General features: G+C 36.7%; 1 protein-coding gene across 2 annotated transcripts in view; it reads left to right on the plus strand.

Moving 5' to 3' along the window:
• ARHGAP21 (Rho GTPase activating protein 21) overlaps window positions 1-20361 on the plus strand; it is a 111634-nt gene that overhangs the window by 51304 nt on the left and 39969 nt on the right. For both annotated transcript variants that reach the window (XM_066552172.1, XM_066552180.1), the window contains exons 4-6: window positions 10561-10653; window positions 13707-13785; window positions 19250-19304. In XM_066552172.1, coding sequence (XP_066408269.1) covers window positions 10561-10653; window positions 13707-13785; window positions 19250-19304 — 227 coding nt within the window. The remainder of the gene's footprint in view (window positions 1-10560; window positions 10654-13706; window positions 13786-19249; window positions 19305-20361) is intronic.

Consider the following 20361-nt stretch of genomic DNA (forward strand, 5'->3'; position numbering starts at 1 on the left):
CATGGGCTGACTGCTGCTTCTGGTGGTGGCTTCTCATTTCTAGCAAAGCATGGGACCTGCTTCCAGTGTGCCTTTAAGCACCTCCTTTAGTTGGAAGACAAAGAATATGTGTGAATTCCTGTTTCCATTGACTTTGTGTAGCTGTGATATATTAGAAGCATTCTGGGAAATATGAATTAATTTGAACTTTCTTACCTTTCTCTTGGAAGCAGATGGATTCATCCATTTCAGCCTTCTAGTTTTACTCAGCTGTCATCACCTGTGTGTTAAACAGTGAAAAGTTAATCTCTTCCTACTTCTTATCACTCCCTAAACTTGAAACATCCTTTTTCTGTTTTGACTTAGGAAAAGGCAGGTACCTTTAGGAAGGGAAGGGAGTTGACTTTTGTGCCAAACCAGTATGGAAGACACCACTTGTGCCCTAGAGAAAAAAGTTCTGTGGTGTTCTTGTTCTTGCAGGGAGAGCTCAGGCAGCTAAAGATGTTATGTAGGTCTGTTTATCTAAAAATCTGAGAGGTATTTTTCAGTAGAGAAACAGCAGTGCACAAATCCTTGGTTCACCATGAGACCTGTAAAGGTGAAAACAAGATTACTTTCTGGAAATTTCTATGTAGCTTCTAAACCCATGAATCATAGCTCAACTATTGCTTATTTATAGCACCATGGTATGTTGTATGCCTTGAAATACAGATCAGAGGGTACAAATGCCCTGAAAGTTAACAGAATTCTCATGAAGGACAGAAGGTTGGACTTGTCCCCCTGGAAAGAGAAGAAACAACTGTGAGGCAGAGGATGTAGATGTCAGTAAAAATTAACCTGCCAATTTTGTGTATTAAACCTTTAAAAACAGCAAAATGGGACGAAGCGTGTTAGACACTTTTCTCCAGCATTTGACACGCTCTTTGTGGGGGTATAAGGTGGATGAAACTCTTTATTTACATTGCTGCAGGTTGCCTGTTCCTAAATAATGGGAGCAGGCAGACTGTGCGGAGCAAGTGAGGAAAAACGCACGTGTCATTTCGCATGTTCGCAGCATTGATGTTTGTTCAGCAGCAGCAGCGGCAGGTGGGGCGGAAGTTCCGAGCGGGGTTAACCCGGGATTGCCGGAGCGCTCCGCAGCCGAGCCCGGCCCCGAACCGCTCCCGCTGGGGACGGCGCGTCCGGGGCCGGGCGCTGGAGCCACCTGGTGGCGGGTCCCTGCATTGCAGTCAGATTGGGAAACCGGCCTCTCTGAAACTCGGCCGAAATTAGCTGAAAACGCCCTGTTGAGAAACACTTCTCTTTTCAGGTGTGTACCTGATAATTCTCTTAATTCGCTTGATCTTTCCTCTCTGAAAGACTAAGCTAAGGGGATCCAAGCATTTTGTTTTTGTGAAGCAGTGCGTGCCAGTACAGAAGTGGTTTTTTTTGTGTCAGTTTTCAGTGAAAATTTTTAATTACCTGCCCTTTATTCTTTGCCCTTGTCATAGATTAAGCTTACCTGTTAAAAAGGAGAGTTTCATACCAAATTCAGCATTTATATATGTGATTAGGTGACTGTGGATTAAAGCATCTCTATTGCTATTGCCTTTCATTGAGACCACTTGAATATTTTTCCAAAGGATCAAAGCACCTAATTAAGTCTAGAGGGCAGAAGATAAAAGCATGTACCCTGTTTGATGTATTCTAACAGTGAAAGAAATATTTTTTATATTTTTTTTAGGGTCTGGTATAGAATTTTAGTATATAGTTAGATCAAGCTCCTGGCTTGCATTAATCTTCCTTTTGGTAAGCAGTAAAGTTTCAAAGCGTTTATAATGGAAGGTAATGCCAATTTGTCCAGGAGAGCTCTTAAATAGGAATGACACCAGAGGGAGATGATGGCCAAAAAGCAAGATTGGGTTGTTAGGTAAAGGAGTTAGGTGTCTCCTGGTCACAGCATCCTCATGGTCAACAGCAGGGACAGAAAGGGACCACCTCAGTTGTGCACATGAGCAAGAGAGAGCTTACAGGACAACAACATGGAGCTCTCATGCCTTTTTCAGGAGCTGGCTGGAGCCCCTGCACACCCACCCAGGAGAGGGCCAGGGTGCTGCAGTGGCTGAGCAGAGACACTTTGGAAAGAACAGGTTGGGAGACCATAGGGCTTGAGTTGCCTTTGTGGTCCAGTTGTGAGGACAGCAGGGATGCATGGAGCTCTGGCTTGGGATGGATGAGGAGCTAGCTTAGAGCCTGTGTGCCAGGATCAGTGGGCAGTGTCTGGGTGGGTGTCTGCTGCTGTCCTCCCATGGAAGAAGTAGGCAAGGCTTTCTTCAGACAAGCCATGGAGGCTTCAAATATGCACATGCTGCTTCTTGAGGGAGACTTTAGCACCCTGTTATCTCCTGGAAGGGCATCAAAACAGATTTACCCCAGATATTTTGTTATTATTTTAAGGTTATCAGTTCTTTTCCTACTTTCACTGCTCCAGGTTGTTGATCTTAAGCCAAGTCATTGAAAGGCTTCTCTAACTGGCTGCATTTTATCAGAAGATAGAGATTTACCACTGTGGATTCATTGGTCACTGATTGGAAACTTTTATCAGCATATACTGCTTTCCAGGGAATCTCTGTTATACTGACCAGCCTGTATTACACATTTCTTGGAGTGGTTACTCCCAGAAATAACTTGGAGTATTTTTGTGTGTTTGAGAGTGTCTTGCTGTCAGTTTGCCATTCTTCCTATTTTCTGGAGTTGCTCTGCTTCTATACTCAGTTATTTATTTAAGTGGTATCTCACAGGTAGAAGTCTTCCAAGAGAGCATATTAGGAATATTTGGAGCCAGACTGAAAAATACCTATACCTATTAAAAACTTAGTATTCTTATTAAAAACTTGCACCTCATTAGGTATATCAAGACCTAATGAGTGGAGCTGGAGGAAAAGTTCATGCCATTTGATTTGATTGTGCATTTAATGTGATTCCATATCTTCTTGTCCTTCAAACATTACTTAAATTGTAAATGCCAAAACACAGGTTATGTACATATGAAGGTAGTTTCTTGTAAATTGTCCTAAAACGTATTTTCCTTTAAAAAGTTTTGGCTTGGTGATTGTGATTAAAGTGAACAGGGATAAGCATAAAGAAATAGACTGAAAGAAATTTTATCTTTCAATAGAACAAAGCTATTTTGTGTCTAACATAGTACCTGGGGATCCAATATCATTATAATCCAGTATCTTTTTTTCTTATTAGTATGATCTTGCTTTTTGTACTTTTATCTACATTTCTATGTAGAAGTACCTGTAGCAACTAGGAGCTCCTTTTCCCATAAAAATTAAAGTCAACCTTAGGTACATTATTCAGTGTATTTTTCTGGAGAGACCCAATGTGTGCTTGTTAATGAGACCTTAGACATGTTTTCACTGAGAAGTCTAGAACATTAAATTTTATCACCAGGCTTTTTTTTTTTAATGTGCCTAAATATGTATAAAAGTTTCTACCCTTCAATTGTCTATGCTAAATAGTTGCAATTTATTACCTGTCCTTCTTCAGCTCTGTGCAAGTCTGCTCTGGCAGAGTAGAGCCTTTGAGAGAAGGGTGGAAAAAACACAGGAAATGGTTTTTTTCCTGCATTACTGCTGCTTACATAAGGCCTGGAGTTTTTAATATTTCATTTCTTTTAACAGACTGTTGATTTCTGTAATGTAGTTTGTGTTCTCCCAGGATTTAATTTAATCCCATGTTTTTTAACATCATGGTCTATCGGCTCAGTCTGTTATGAAATAAACATATTGTGCCTGTGATGGTGGGAACAAGGTAGGTAAGAACAAGAGGATGAATGTGAAAGCAAATATGTGGAGAGGTCACAGATGGCTGGGGTGTGAGGGTCCAAGGCATATGGTAGTAGAACTAGGAGTAAAATAAAAGAGGTGTTTAAGAGTAATGCTTCAGGATAGTGGGACAGTAAATTGCCCTTTTCTGTGGATTTTTGATCCAAGTTAAAATTTTAACACCTAAATGTTGAGAATTGCTAAAAGAGCCCTTGCTAAAAGAGGGCTCACAATTTTCCACTGAAACCAGAGCCTGATGATTCCTTGTTCCCTTACAGTACATCCAGAATGTCTAATCGACTAATTTTCCAGCTTGTCACATGTGTAATGTTTCTCAGTGGTTTCTGTTGGGTTCAAATCATCTTTGACTTTGAATAAAAACGTGAAGTGTAATTGTCAAGGATTTAAGGGAGAGTCCATAGATTGACCACTCTAGATAAAAATTGTATTGCTCTATGCTTATCTAATGGCTATAGTAAATCCTCTAGACTAATCATAGATTAAATTTTAAACTTAAAAAGGTTTCATTTGAGAGAATTGAATGAAGTCATAGTAATGGCAAATAATGCAATGAGAAAACACAGTTTTGGAGAGTTTGTAACTAAGCTGAACCTGTGTTACATATTTTCCATAACATTGCCGAATTATTTTCTCATCTTCTCCCCCTACCTTGGCACGTAGATAGGGTTGAGGTTGTATTAGTCAAATGGTTTACAGAAAAGTAAGCAAAAGAAGAAATACCATTTTGGAGTTGCCTAATCAAAATGCCAGATGTGCTTTGAGAAATAAGAATGTATTTTTCCTGTGTTAGAGAGTTGAATGCCAAGTGTTTTTCTGCTAAATGACTCAACAGCACTAATTTACTTATCACATTCTTTCAGAGGCTCATCCCTGGCACTGTATTTCAGCTGGTGTTTTTCGGTTGAGTTGCTTTGAGCTTGACAGTGGGTGAAATAAGCTCTGTTGGGACTGGGCTGAGACCTTTGGGCTCCTTTTCCAGAGTGGATTGCTAGTGGAGAAATGCTTACTATGTATGAAATTCACTTTGCAGATTATAATATGCAGAATGAGCTGTAGTTGGCCTCCCTCAGTTAGATGTAATCCTGACAGGTTTGTGAGTTATATTTAATTAAATACAATCTCAGTTAATAAATGTAAGTTCTCCTGTAGTTTCATCAACCTTTTTTGAGTAGTTTGGGAGATGATTAACAGGTTTTTGATTGAGTAATCGATTTGAAGCATTTGCCATGGTCTATCTGTTCCCCTCCCTTGGCCTGAAAGGCATCCCACGAATCAGTGTCACTCAGCATTGTTGAACCAGTGAAGCTCAAATGCCTTGGATACCCAAAAGCATACTTGTAGATTTTCATGCTCAAGAGGAATGTTCCTCCTGCTTGAGTCAGAGAAAGATGTGCATAAGAGCCTGTCTTAATTGATTAATCTGAGGTGTTTCATGAGCCTGATTTCTTAAATGTAAAAGTGTAAGTCATCCTTTTGCCATCTGCTGAGCATAGGGCTGGAAGTAAAAATGTTCTACAATAAGTTATTTTACAAACCTCTGTAGACTTTATTGAATCCCTGTGTTATGAGGATTTCTGAGCACAATTCAGCTGTTGTGAGCAGAAGAATTTTTTTTTCTCCCCTTGAGGAAGAGGAGCAATGGTGTGTTTTTAAGCAGTGGCTAGTTGGAGAGACTTTGTAAGAGAGTATGTACTACACTGTGTTTCAGCACTTGCTGGTTTGTGTTCTGCAGGTCAAAAGGAAGAGCTCTGTCAGCAATAGCACTTTGGCATGAGATTGTTTTTTCTTTTTTCCTTTCCTATTCAGAATGTAAAGGTTGTACTTTTCATAGTCTTTATGACTCAGATGTTTTAATCTGTGTTTTATATCAAAAGTTTAATGACTTCAGAGAAACGAAGTGCTTGTTGCTATGTTGTAGTGTGTTGGTAGATTAGATAGCATAACTTCTGCCATGTCATTTTGTTTTCCAGGTGAATCATAGAGCACTACAGTAATACTGTCTGGTCTGCAGGGAGTAATTTAAAAACTAACTCATGGTTACTGCATTTGATACAATACTAGTTATGTTCCTTGTAGCAGCTGTATTTCAAACTAGATTTTTAGGGGATTAAGCTAGAATTGGTACCTAGATAAAATTTATTTCTATGTAAAATTTGGGGGGGAGTTAGGAGAAGCTTTGCAGAATATCACCCTCAGATGTAAATCAGTTTTAAATATTACCTAGTCTTAATTCTACTGTTCTGTTTAAAAGCAGTAGTATTTTTTAAAAGATTTCCTTCTGTCAGGGAGAGCATGTTTGAATTGTACTATTTTGTAAATGTGAAGGTTGCTAGTGCAACATATTCCCCTCTGCTACTTGTGGCTTCCTTGTAACTTTGCAATGGGAGACTTGTTTTCTCCTGTCAGACTGTGAAGGCATTATTGACTTGAAGTCTCAGCTCATAGATCCAGGCAGTATAAAGGTTAGATCATGAATGATTCCATGATATGTGCCATGAATAAAGTCTTTATTTTGCAGCCATTTGAACAAAAGTTAAAACAAGGCACTAATTTTAGTTTCTAGATTTTACTGTGATTTCTGTGGTTATTGTAGGTGGCATGTAGTCTCTGATTTATTAGAAGATTTGCATAGAATTATGAAAAAGCATATTGGCCCAGAGAAACCTTGTTTCAATAAGTGGGTTTTCTGTATTTGTCTTGCATTTGATTTATACATGTTAATGCTTCTTCAGGTTACTTTTTCTTAACTTTGGTTGTCTAGACTGAGGACTTTGTTATTAAGACTCTCCTGATTCCTTACTATCCTTGTTTAAGCCAATGAATTTTTGTCTTGAGCCTTCTTGGTACTTGGGGATTTATTTTTCTTTCCTTATTTCTGATGATGCTGAATCTCTGATTAAAAGTTGAGACTCTAGTTTGCTTATTCTAATGTTATATTTTCATTTGGATAACATCATTGAAGGGAGTCATTGCCCTACAAGCAGTATTTTAGTTGTACTGTTAGCAAAACTACACTACTGTCTGGACAAAAACTTGCCTTTCTATTTATACTGACTGATGACCATTTAGTCATGCTGAAAATTTTCATGTGCTTACAAAAGTGATACAGGAAAGGACAACTTGATGGGCTTTTCAGTTTCTGATCAGCTGAGTTGTGTACTTACCAACTCTATTTGCTTTTTACTTTTTATTGCCCTAATGTAAGACTACATATTGCTTTATAGCTACATTTAAGAGGGAATGAAGTACAAATGGAGTTCTTTTTACAGAAGTTGTGCTTTTTGTCTGTGCTGTTGCCCTGCATATGTGAATGTGTTACTGGCAGCTCACACTTCGTCTGTTCTTTGTATGTGCATGATGTCTGTCTTATTTTTCATTTGCCATTGAAGATTTGGGAGAAATTGTTGTATTTGCTGGTAGCCTGCAATGTAATGCTCAATTACAAAGTATGTTTTGTTTACAAAAGTATGGAGAAGGAGGAAGGAGGCAAAATCATATGCAGTAATGAGCACTGGAAAAGCACAAATAAGGCTCGTATGTCTTACAGACTAGAGGTCTGAGGTGCTTTTACTGTTCTTTGTTGTATCGCCTTGTCAGGAATTGCTGGCATGCTCCAAAAAATTGGTCTTTTCAATATTAGAAACAAAAATCATGAATCTTGACCGTATGTAGTGCAGAGCTGGAAAATTTAGTGTAAAACACTTGGCTGTGATATTCTGTTCTAGACTGTGGTGTTTAGGAGGAGGACAGTTTAGGCTCTCATTTCTAGGCAGCATCTTGCTTTTGCCTGATAATTGGGTGCAGACAGGACCACAGGGAGATTTAGGCATAATTAAATCAGAGTGTAGAATGTTCAATTTTGAGACATGAGGTGAGTTATTAGATAATCCGTTTTACTTGAGATTTATTTCTGTGATGATTGAGTACACATTTTCAAGATTTATTCCCCTCAGCTGGTCTGAAAAAGTACTGTTAGCTTCTACTGTCAAAAAATATTGCTTAGCTTTGCTTGAGTTTCAAACTCCCAAGTATAAATGTACATTGAGGTTATGTATTCAAAGAAGTTCATTTCTATGTTACTGATTAAAAAAGATTTGGTTTGTATCCAAATGTGTAGAAGGTCAAGGAGAAGTGAAGAACACTTATTTATCTACCAGAGCCTGAGAGTTTTAAGATTTTGTTCTTGTTTCTACTTGTATTTGGATAGTGCTGAATTGTGAAATGAATGTGCAAATGTAATCAACATTTTGAACCTTTTATCCTAATTTTTTCCCCTTAAATTGATTTTTAGTGTGGTGGTTGACCTTTTTTAGGAAGCAAGAATGACTGTAATATAGTCTCCTTCTGCAAGTAGGACAAAGAGCCAAGTTTAATATGCAGTTGGCTTCTTGAATTGATTGATAAAATAGCTGTAGAAATGTGGAGTGCCCATAATGTGCCTAGTGTGGCCGACAGGCAGGTCAGAAGTCGGATGTCAGGGAAGGCTGCAGGCTCTGGTCTCCCTAAATTGTGGCAAGTTTCCCCTCTAACTCAGAAGTGGGAAGTGTATTAAAGGAGTTCTGTGTTGCATACTGAATGGGAGTAGCTTTAGCTGCCTGACCTCTTGATTTGCACGTTCAGGTATGGGCAAGGCATAAAGCAGCACTTGAGTGTTAAGCAAACTAGCAGTAGGTCACTAACATTTTTCTGAAGAGTGTTTTATAAAGGAAACTGAAGTGTGATGAATTAAATGTGCCATGGAAGCAGTATTATTTTTATTTTTCTTGCCACTTTAGGAAATGTATGTGTCTTCAGTAAAAGATAAGTGGCAGCACTGGGAAGGATGTTTGGTGGTCCTATAAAAGGTCATATTTTAACTTCATTCTTGTAAGCGGTTGAAGCAACCTTTTGTTCATGGCATCTGGGTAGATTAATCTTGGAGCTTCGCTAAACTTGCTGAAATGTTACTGGCTTTTTAAAGGACAAGACCCATCACATGTTCAGTGTCTATTTAAATCTGCAGATTAAAAATGACAGATATTAACTTTGGCTCACAAAGAGCATTTTGTATGTTTTGTAGCTGTATCCTGCTAATCAAATTTTAAGTATTTGGGGACTGAGCTGCCAGCTGGAGTTTCTTGATTTGTAATTCAGTTGCTTTATATATAGTATTTATCTGATTCTATCAAATAAACTTTTTGATTATTTGCTCACAATCTGGAACTATTTTGAGAAGGCCATTTAGAGCCATATGAGTGAGCCATTTTGTTCAACTGTTTTATGGTAAAATGGCAGGACACTGAGGATCTGCACAATAAAGGCATTAGGCTAAAACCAGGATCTGAAAAATTGAATCAGAGTCACAGGGTGGTCTGGTTTTTTGCAGTTTATTAAAGTTTTTCAAATGAACTTCGCCCACATGGAAACTGAACTAAAAAAAGGAGGTTAAGGGGGCACCTTATTAGTATTCAATAAATACTGCTGTGATTTACTAAACGTTTTAGGTGGAACATTTAAAACTGTGGGGAAAGTACTTTCAAAAGCCTAAGACTTGTGCCCAAGTCAAAGGCCAGTCATTTCAGACGTGGTTAGAACCTAATAATGTCAGTTTTAAGGAGTTTCTTTTATCAGCAATGCCAATTTTAAACAATTCCTTTTTTCTCTCATGCTATTCCTTCTTTTTCTGCAGTTTAAGCCTCTCTCTCCACTAAGCCGGGGTTTCCTGCTAAACTGGAGCACAGACCCAGCTTATTTTTGTGCCTTGTCAGTTCCCTGGGCTGGCTGCTCACGCAGCCTCCAAAGGTGGCACTTCCTTAGCTGGGAGTGTGCAACAGGGATGGAAACTGGAGCCAGGAGTTGGAAATGGCCAAGGCTGTCAAAGCCAGCTCTGGCACTGTAAGACTGTGGGTCTGGCTGGAGCCTTTCAGGCTCTGCCACTGCTTCTGTGAGCACTGGACCATGCAGGGCCATAATGGATGCATTTATTTATTTATTTTTCATTACTTCTGGGTGGTTTTCTTTGTGAATGTTTGGGGTTTTGGGGGGTTTGGTTTTGGCTTTTTAACTTCACTGGTGTAATAATTCCATTGGTGAAACTGTAGATGCTGTGAAATGGCTTACTCCAGCTATGTGCAAATGTAGGACAGATATACTGTATTTCAGCCTGCTGTATAACCCTGGAGTTTTTTGTTTGTTTTACTGTACACACCCCCACCCTCCTATCTTGATTTTCAGAAGCTGTGACTACTTAGCAAAGAATGACTTAGCTTTGATGACAGGCATGTAAAACCAAAAGGTGCCTGTGTTTCTGGAAGTATAGGACTCAAGTGTGTATTGAGAAAGCAAGAAAATACAGATGTACATGGTTTTTAACTACTATAGATGAACTTGAAGTTGTGTATATACAGATATATACAGGTATACAGCATGAGCAGACATATGCCGCGCATTTTATTTGAATTATAAATTTCTTTTTGGACTGTGGTAAATCTTCAAGAAAACTTTAGACTTCATCTTGGAGTTTCTGAAAAACTGTTGGAAAATCACTTTTGTGGTCCATGAGAGCTGCAAATCAATGTTATGTTTTTTCCACCTAATGGAAGATTTTAAAATTTTATTTTTCACTTTCCATTACATTACTATTTCTTTGTATGTCTCTGTGAATGCAGCAGAGACATACAAAGATGATTGCATCCCAAAGTATTTTAAAATGAAAACATTATAATGCAGTGTAATGAAATGCTATTAAGAGATATTCTTTCTTTCTCAGGAAAACAAAGAAATAGACTGGAGCCAATGGATACCATATTTGTTAAACAAGTTAAAGAGGGAGGACCTGCTTTTGAAGCTGGGCTGTGCACAGGTACTGTTCAATAGCATGTTTATGTACATGATGTGAAATACATATGATTTAAGTTGCTACTACATAGTTCTATCTTCCATTTAAACCTTGTTCTTTCCTTTAGAATCCATTTTAAGTTGTCCTCCAGTATTTTTCACATTGGAACCTTGTTTTGCTTATTAAGGCATCAAAGTCCTAGTCTTTTTGATTTGCTGTCTTAAAGAGAGTAATAAAATACCTGTAAGCTCCTATTTCTTTGGTTTGGGACAAATTGGTAACCTGAAAACATTCGGGTCTTCGTACATTAAATAAAATTTTTCTTCTCTGCCTCCTTTAAATCAAATAGGAACAGTCCAAATCTCTCTATTCTTACAAAATTCTGTTCAATTGCTCATTTAATCAAACTGGAGAGCAGAAAACATGGAGGTTTTTTTGTGAACTGAGTCATATATATCTTAAGTGCCAAAAGAAAAAAAAAAACAACTGTATTGGAATAGACAATCTTACAGGTGATGAAGTTACATACATAGATGGATGCCACTATGAACACAGGTTTCTTAAAAACGTGGCAAAACTTCTATTCTGTGAAAGGCTTGTGCTTGTGTCAATAATGGGATGTTGATATATTTTTAGAAAAGAGTTATGTACCTCAAATTGACTGGAATAGAATAAGTTTTGTATATTCTTCCTAAAGAAATACAAAGCTCCTAGGTTGATAAGTTTAAAAACGGTTCTAGATCCCACTTGTACACCATAAAGGTTTTGATTTTTTTTTTTAACTCCTCCTTAGATAGTTATTTAGAGAAGGACTACTTTGGCAGAATTTGATTGCTGTTATATAAAGATGTTTTGGCTTGATAAAACACAGCATATGTTGAATTTGTACAGAGGAACCATGTTAATTTCTGCTCTGTTCAGTGTCTGCCAAATTGAGAGAGATGAAATCTGTAGAGAATATTTTTTTTTAGTTATAGAAGAGATTTTTAGGAGCCCAGAATAAAGAGCAGAAAATAAATGAGAGAAGACATTTTCAATAAGTAGAATCTTCTTAAACACACTGCTTATAGCAGTTACATCTAATTAGGTCATGCCAGTATTTCTTGTTTATGATTTTTAGGGTTAAATATATTACTAAATCTCTGTCTTGTTATTATAAATCAGTCAGGGAATAATCAGCCAGGTAGATTGCTTAACCTCTCATGTGGACACTGTATACATTTCTTATTTTGTAGAATCAGCTGTTAATGTTATTAACTGTTTTTGTTTGTTTTTTTTTCTCTAGTGTAATTTTGCTCTATTTCATGTTCACACAAATGAAAACACTTGAATATTCAAAATGAGTTTAGAAAATTGTTTGTCAATTCTTGTTTCACTCCTGCAGGGTCCTTTGTAATACTGAAAGTTTCATCACCCATGACAAATGAGCTCCATTTCAGGAGCTTACTTGTCTGCTTCTCACCAGAAAAGTTGAAATATTCTTGCAAATTTGAGGAATAGAGAAAGATATCTTAAATATAAGACAGCCCATTCAGAAGTATTTTTGAATAATCCTGTAAAATCATCTTTGTTAGAGTTAGAAAGGTAATACCTCTCCCGTATTTAACCTCTAAGGCATTTAATTAAAAAGAACATACCTTGGAGTTCATAAATACTAGAAATACTGAAATATGAACAGCCAAAACAGATCTGTATTTCCCATGTCTTGATCTTTGTGCTGTCATTTATCTGTATGTAGGAATATAAAGAACTAAAGTATGTTTGGAAGGGGCATTCTGATTAATTTCTGCTTTGATCAAAATATGTAGCAGGCTACCAGACTGATGGAGAGCTGTTAGAAAAAGCCTTCATGTTTCTGTATCCTTTTTTGCACTACACTTCTGCGCTGACTTCCCCTTCCTGTGTATCTGAAACAGAACAAAGTTGTACTTGCAGAGTTATCTGTGCTCATGTCATTTATGTAACCAGTTCTGCAGTGTGTCCCCATCAGATCTTTTGGCAGATCCATGGGATGCCTATTTCAAGTAGACTTGTGTCAGTGCTGTGTGTAATCTAGTCTGCTTCTGTGAAAAAATAAAAGCTGCACAAGTATAGATAAAATTATATGACCTACTCTAATGATACTCCTAATTATAGTTTTTAGTGGGCATACTGAGTAAAGATCTGTGGCAATGTAGCCCACATTGCAGGCTGTTCTTAAACAACCTGGAAAAGAGCCCGTTGAAGTCCAGAGAAGGATCTGGTGTGTTCTGGGGAAGTTCTGCAGTATGACCTAGCCAGGATTCAGAGCTTGTTGCCACCGAGCTTTCTTTCATTGCTTAGGAAGCAGGAGAGAAAACTCAGAGTTCTTTCAGGCAAGAAGGTAACTGGTGGATGAAGGGGAATAGGTAAACTTTTATAAAGTTGAAAATATCATACCAATTTATTGGCATGATGTTTGTGTGCAGACAAAATTAAAAAGTCAGATCTGTGTAGTTTGTTAATCCATGGGGTTTGTATGGGGAACCTCCACAGAGCAAAAGTATTTAAATCATTATTGTCCCCAAGACAGGGTAGGTAGTCAGGGTGACAGCTTTTTCCTTGCTTTGATTTGATGGTGCCAGAGAAAAAAGGGCTTTTAGTTTCTGAAGCAATGTTGAAAAAGCCATTCCCTTTGCCTCACTTTTCACAGGTCCTTTCTTCCAGCTATTCTTCCTCCAGTAGTTTTTGGAAGTTCCCTGCCTGTAATCCCTCAGACCATTTCCTCCTCATTTGGAAATTTAAGATATCTTTCTGCTCTTCTGATCAGAGATGGCTTAGATACCATTTGGTCAAAAGAACAGGATAGGTTTTTCATCACAGGCTAAAAATAGCTCTACACAATATATTTGACAATTAATTTATGAGAGTGTATGAAACTCTAAATGAGGACAGTGTAACAAAATATTTGGAGAAATCATTTTTGGTTTTTGAGGAAGACTGACCTTGAATTTAACATATGGGTGTTCTTGATTTTGTGAGGTACAGAAATACAAAATAAAAACTGTTTTAAAAACATCTAGACAAACTAATTTCAGTTATAATTTTTCCCTCTACAGGTGACAGAATTATAAAAGTCAATGGAGAAAGTGTTATTGGGAAGACATATTCTCAAGTCATTGCTTTAATACAGAACAGGTAAGATAATAGTATTATCATTATATTAGTACATATTAGTATTATCATTATCAATTAAGTATTATATTACGTATCATTATACTTCTTATATACTGAGCATGAAACGACCACTTATGATAGTTTTGAAAAGTTATCTTATTACTAAATTTTCATTAATACACACTTAGTTTTATTTCTTTTTTCATATATTTGCTGATTGTTGAGAAGAGTTTGAGAATAGGTGTGCTGAATTGTACTGCAGTCCTTTTATTGTTGGTATGTGTCCCTTGTTAGCAAATAACACCAAGTGTTATAGAGGAAGTTTGAACTGAAATAGATTAGGTATTTATACATGTGTCAATTGGAAAAAAAGATTATAAAATCCACCTTGCTTATGAGATCTAAGAACTAGAAATCAGCATATCTGGTGAAGGAAAAATTTATGCTAGTGCACACCTGCACAAGATCTGCAGTAACTCTTTGCTTTCCTCTGTTTTGCAGCAGATTATGAACCTTGCTCTGAGAAAATACTAATATTTACTGCTCCTTCAACTCACAAGCACTTGTGAAATTTTGTCTGTGCATGAGTCTAGATACTCTTTCATGTCTCATGTCTGCCTTCTTTTTTACAGTTTTCTTGGTGTCAATTTCTGTTCTATAGCAACAAGTTTTCAGTATAATACTGAGTTATGTGGCAAAAGGATGTATTATGATCAGCATGAAAGAATGTCTTCTAAGTACATCTCATGGGACATATTTTTACTGGCTCATCACATGTTAGAACTTAGATATGCTTACTTTTTTTGAGAAGGAAAAATCAGATTCTGATTTTCCTATTTCAGTGACGTCTTTATTCAAGATTTTGTTCAAAATGTGTCCACCTCGGGTGGTTTGTGTCTGTGTGGTTTTGTTTTGGATGTTTGTTGTTATTTTGGGTTTTTTTATAAACAACAAAACTGTATTCAGAGATGTGATGGACAAGGTAGACTGAAACATGTTTTGTGTCATTAATGCTGTCTGTACAAGAGCTGGACAGATGGGCTTTTTTATTTCCTTCACTGGACATAGCATAGCCATGCATTGTTTCTTTATTTTGTATTTTTACAAGCAGCACTATTGTACAATAGCGTATATCCAAGATACATTGTATGCCTGACTATGTAGATCAGTCAATCAACTCTCTTGATCCAAGAAAGAGACCAGTCACATCTTTGAGTGGCTTGTGTGGTCAGTGATTCTTAACTCTAGGTGTGCCTGCGAATTGAGTGTATTTTCAGTGAGTGTAGGTAGTGAACTGTTCAGTAGGACTGAACCCCTGCCCACTGTGGGTGAACTGGGGACCCCTGAACAAGGCCTTGTCCGTGATTATCTATGCAGCCAGGAAGGATGTAGCACACTGCTGCATCTATCCCCCTGATTTCCATCAGGGCAGGGAGGATGAAGGGATGCTATTGTGTTAGGAGAGAACAGTTTGTTTTCTCGAGCCAGATGTGTACATCACAGAAGATTGTAACAAAAGGTCATGTGTATCCTTGAGCATTTTCTACAGCATATTCAACCATCAGGAAGTCTACAGCTGAACCTCTTAGGATAAACAGATAAATATTAATTCTGATCCATAGTGAGAGCTCAGACTCCACATCAGGTGTATCTTGTAGCTTACAGACAGTACTTCTCATGTGCCTGAAGAATCAGCTGTCTCTCATTCTTTGCATGAAAACAGTATTTTTGAGCTCAGAGCAGTTTGGTCTGAACATAAGTTCTTTTACTTATTATGCTGCCATTTCATGGCAAATAAAATTGCATTATGGTGCATGCTGCTCTTGCATTAGCATTGCCACCTGGGCCAGACTGATGGTCTTTTATGCCATTATCCTCTATGATAATACCCAGTAAAGATTTCTTTGAAGTCTGTGAAAACACTGAAACCACAGAGTGATTGAGTGGTCAGATAATACCAGCCCTCTTTCTATAAATCCTTGGTTCAGGAAGTTGCTGAACCACAGGGTTTATCTTCATTGATTTAGTAATTCTTGATAGGTTGGCCTTGCACAAATTCACTCTTCAATGTCTTCACATCAAAAACACCCAGTGATAACAGTTTTTGTTGTGTTTTTGTGTCTTCGCTGATCTTTCATCCAACACACCTTGGCTTCTTTAGTTGGCCTTGTGAAAGCAGCTTGCTGAAAGGCTTTTTGAAAGGCAGAGTTGTCTGTTGAAATATTTTTTATGACTAAAGACTGTTTTCTTCATAGTCTTAATGTGTTGAATGTTGCTTTTCTAGACATTTTAATTGCTGTACTTTTATTGTTTTTAATTACTCATTCAAGCATATTGATGATTTTAAATGCTTATTTTGTCATTTTACTCATCATCAGAGCACTTTTTGAGGTTACAACACATTTTATCCTCTCTTCTCTCTAAAAAGAGGGCTTCCCCATTGCTCACTGTTCAGCTGTTTGCCATAAAACTCAGTGCAGGCTGGCAGATCTTTTTAGATTGCTTCTGTGGCTTCATTTTTTTAGCTGCTTATTATTTTTCTAAAAAGTTGTTCAATTTTAGCTGCTTATCTTCATTATATAATGCTGCAGACATCAGAACTTAGCTGCTTTAGATGAAATGATAACTATATCTTCCAGTGGGACTAAAGGATGGGATATAATTCAGACATGCTGAACATTACTGTTCCCAGAAAAGTTTCAAGCTGTGTCTAGAATGTTTTCTATTTTCCTCTGCTTGGAGATAGCAAAAAATCTGAAGTAACACTAGTTATTATTTCCTCTGGGAGATGAAAGGCACACCTCAGAAGAGTTGCTAGAATTAACTACAGTCCTGTGAGATTAATCATGACTACATGTTTAACTCTGTATTTCCTACTTTTTGCCAACAGTTGCTGGTTTGGTCCATTAAGAATTTATTCTTATCTGTTTACATATATAATCAACTTGGAGATATGTTGATTGCTAATATAAATTCTGTAAATTATTTATTATTCCAAATAAAAGAAGAAACAGATTCTGATTTGCAACTTCTCTCCCCCCCCACCCCCTTTTTTTTTTTAAATGGGGGATTTGAGTGATTGTCTATTCTGCTTGTTTCTCCTTTCAAGCTGTTCTTGAAAGTGTTTGGATTACTCAGAAATGTACAGAATTTAGCTACTGAATCTGTTTCATTAATACAAAATAATGCATCAGAAGACAGACTTTATGATTACTGCTTTAGTTTGATGACTTGGAATCAAGACATTTGGATTTAACTCTCAGAATGTGTAATTAAAGTAATTGGAATGGTAAATACCTTTGAGAGTTCTGAGTACTGTGTCTGGAGCTCCACTGTAGACCATCACTTTCTGTGTGGTGGTTCTTACTAACACTTTCTAGTTCATAATTTACATTTACAGAATATTGTACAATATACCAGAAGTCTTCCTTAATACTTTTTGTTTCTGATATGAGAAATAAAAAATGTCCTGAGAGCATGTCTCAAGATAGGAAGTAAGAACATCCAAATTGTCTCCAAAAGGCAATTGTCTCTTTAGGCAAACAGGAATAGAATAGTTAAGTAGTTATTAGACTTACATGGAAAACATTGTTTCTGAATGGAACCCTTTAGTCCTCTGAATGTCTTCTAAGATGATGTTAATTGTGTAAATGGATTTAATCACTTTCTTATTTCATCACTTTCTTAAAAAGGGAGAGGATGAGAAACATGCAAAATATTTCAATGAGTATGGTTTGTTCTGTGTAAAGTTATATTTCTTTAATATAAAAAGTACTTCAAAAGGAGCAATGCTATCATATTTTTGACATCCAAGGTCTTCATCCTGCAAGCAAACAGTTGCCTGATGTGATTTTTACATACATGCTATCCATGTGTAGAGCTGAAATCTGAGCACTTTGTTAAACATGCCTCAAGCTGTTTATGCATTCAGTCAGTATGGGAAATGCTATTGTAAGTGCACATAAAGTCAATACTCCTTTGTTTCTTATAATTCAGTATTTTAAAATAATCTTCACAAGGCTTTTGAAGACTTACTTTTACCTAGATATGTGGGGACTTAAAAAAAAACCCAACTTAAATCACTGCTGATCTTCATTTGTAAGACTAAAGTAAATTTTATGCTACTTGGAGAACACTTTTTTCCAAAATGAATAGTAGTTTAAAAAGATGGTGAAACCAAATACCCGTACTCTGCTTTTGGAATTCAGCCTTACGTCTGTGGTTGCTAGAAAATGGAAAAGGAACCACAAAACAGAAACATTTTTCATATAAGAAAGCATAATAAATCACACATTACATTTTGAGATGATGGCTTTCTTTTCTGCACAGATAAACTGAGGCCCTTGTCAGTGCTTTCATAGGCTGATTGCCGTGCCCTGTAGTTGGGCCAGTCTTTGTGCTGCAGTGTACTAACCAGTACAGATGAGCTGATTTCTGAGATAGCCACTTAGGTTGCATTGATACTTAGGCTGATACTGGGCAGATTTTTTTAAAAATCCTTTTTTTAATTCTTACATGTGAGATTTCTTATTAATGGTCACAGTAACTTCATTTTGGGTTTTTTGCCCTCATTATAATAGGCTGAACATTAGTCTTTTGTAGTCTTTCTCTGTACCTGTTCCACTTCACATTTAATGAATGTGAACAGATTTTTCCATTATCTCAGATGAGATAATAAATTCACCTATTCTGTATCCAATGTTGCAAGCATATGCTTTTTTCTTCCTTGTGAAAATACCTTATTTCTGGTAGATACCAACTGTGGATTTCACTGTTTTAAAATATTCAAGTGGGTAGCTGGTACATTGTACATTTAGTGTCCTGATTTTCCTTGTGTTTGAGTCACACTGGTAGAACTATTCAGATTCCTGGATCTTTATGCCACTGCTGCTGCTTGTGGTTTCAGCAGCTCAGATGACAAATGCAGCACTTACAAATAGCAAGTGTTTTTCATCTATCTTTCAGATATTATCTTAATTACTGTTTAAGTTGATTATGCTAGGAGGTGATTGGAGTGGAAAGATGTAGGTCAATACTGGCCTTGGTATTGCTCCTCTTTTCAAATGAGGTGGTGATTATGATGTCACCACAGCAATTTTAAAAAGTGTTACAAAACTTTAGTTTTAAATTGAAGAAAGAGGAAAGTTTTAGCTTTTATTCACAGATTTGTCACATTGCTTTGTCAAAGAAGCTTCAAACAATTAGTGTGCCTTAGGACTTAAAGAAGTAAAAAAAAAAGGAAATAAAACTACCCAAACCAGTGTGTTGGCTCAATAAACTGGCTCAGTCAGATTTCTCTTCTACTCTTCCTAAGATTCTCAAGGAAGTCAGTGTTTGCTATTGTTGTGTCATGTGTTTGTCATAATAGCTGAGTGTTGGAGTTTTTGAAGAGTTTTCCACTATGGAAGTAAATGGATTATCTCTGTAATAAGAACTGAAAATCTCTGAAAGTTTATATGTGATATTTTTTTTCTGTTTCTTTCAGTGACAGTGTATTGGAACTTAGTGTTATGCCAAAAGATGAGGACATCCTTCAATTGGTATGTTTATGAAGCTTCTGTTCAGACAGTATATTACCTAACAAAAATTTTCTGTTGTTGGTTACAAAGTCTTTGAAGTGTGCTATCAGCAAATAATTAGAGTTAATATTTAGCTCTTTGTAACTTCTTAGATATTTTCCTACCTCATTGCCGTGCCTGAAATTTCAGGAGAATCTAAATATAGGGAGTACTGTCTTCACATGATATTTCTAGCATGTTAAAAAATACATCTTGTTCATATTTTTACTGTAATTTGGATTAATTTCATTATGTTAGAATGTATGAATCCAATTGCTTCCTTTAATTAGGTTGTCCAGTTCTAAAGGATTTGAATTAAAAAGCTAGCATATGAAGCCTTTATTAATAACTCAGTAATTGGTGAGTGGACTGAGAAGTATGATGAATGGGCCAAAGGTTATTACCAAATTTTTAAATTGTGACTGCTGTAAATGTTTTGTTGCTGTAAATGTTTTGTTGTTTAGTTCTTATTTGTTCTTGATTTTAATTGAGGTCCTGCATGTGCAGTAAGATGATTCATCTCCCATTTAGTGTCTCTAAGTCCAAAAGAGTCTTGAATAATATGTGATATGTAAGGGCATATTATGAAGAATCAAAAAAACCCCACCTAGTATATTGGTATGCGCTAGTTTATTTTTAATTGGAAGCAGAGGAGAGGAGAAGATGACAAGAAGGGTAGATTTTCTTGTTAGTATTTGGAAAAGTGTATTTTCTAATCCATACAGTAGTAGTAAGATGACTGTGTTAAGAAAAAATTATGGGTTTCAGTAGCTGTTTTCCATTATTACAGACCAAATTAAAGGGTAAAGGAAAAAACAAAAAGACTTAGTCAGTAAAGTGAAGGTAGAATCTAGTACAGGAACTCTCCAGCTAGGACAACAAGCCAAGATTATTAGAATAGAATATAATGATATTTTAGAATAGAATAGTGATATTTTGAGAACATTTGATAAAGACATATTTCAGTAATCCAACACAGAACATATTGGGGGCAGGGTGTGAGTTTTGATTGCATGAATACGTGAGAGAGAAAAGCTGT

This window comes from Molothrus aeneus, chromosome 1, assembly GCF_037042795.1.
Source record: "Molothrus aeneus isolate 106 chromosome 1, BPBGC_Maene_1.0, whole genome shotgun sequence".
Classification (NCBI taxonomy): domain Eukaryota; kingdom Metazoa; phylum Chordata; class Aves; order Passeriformes; family Icteridae; genus Molothrus; species Molothrus aeneus.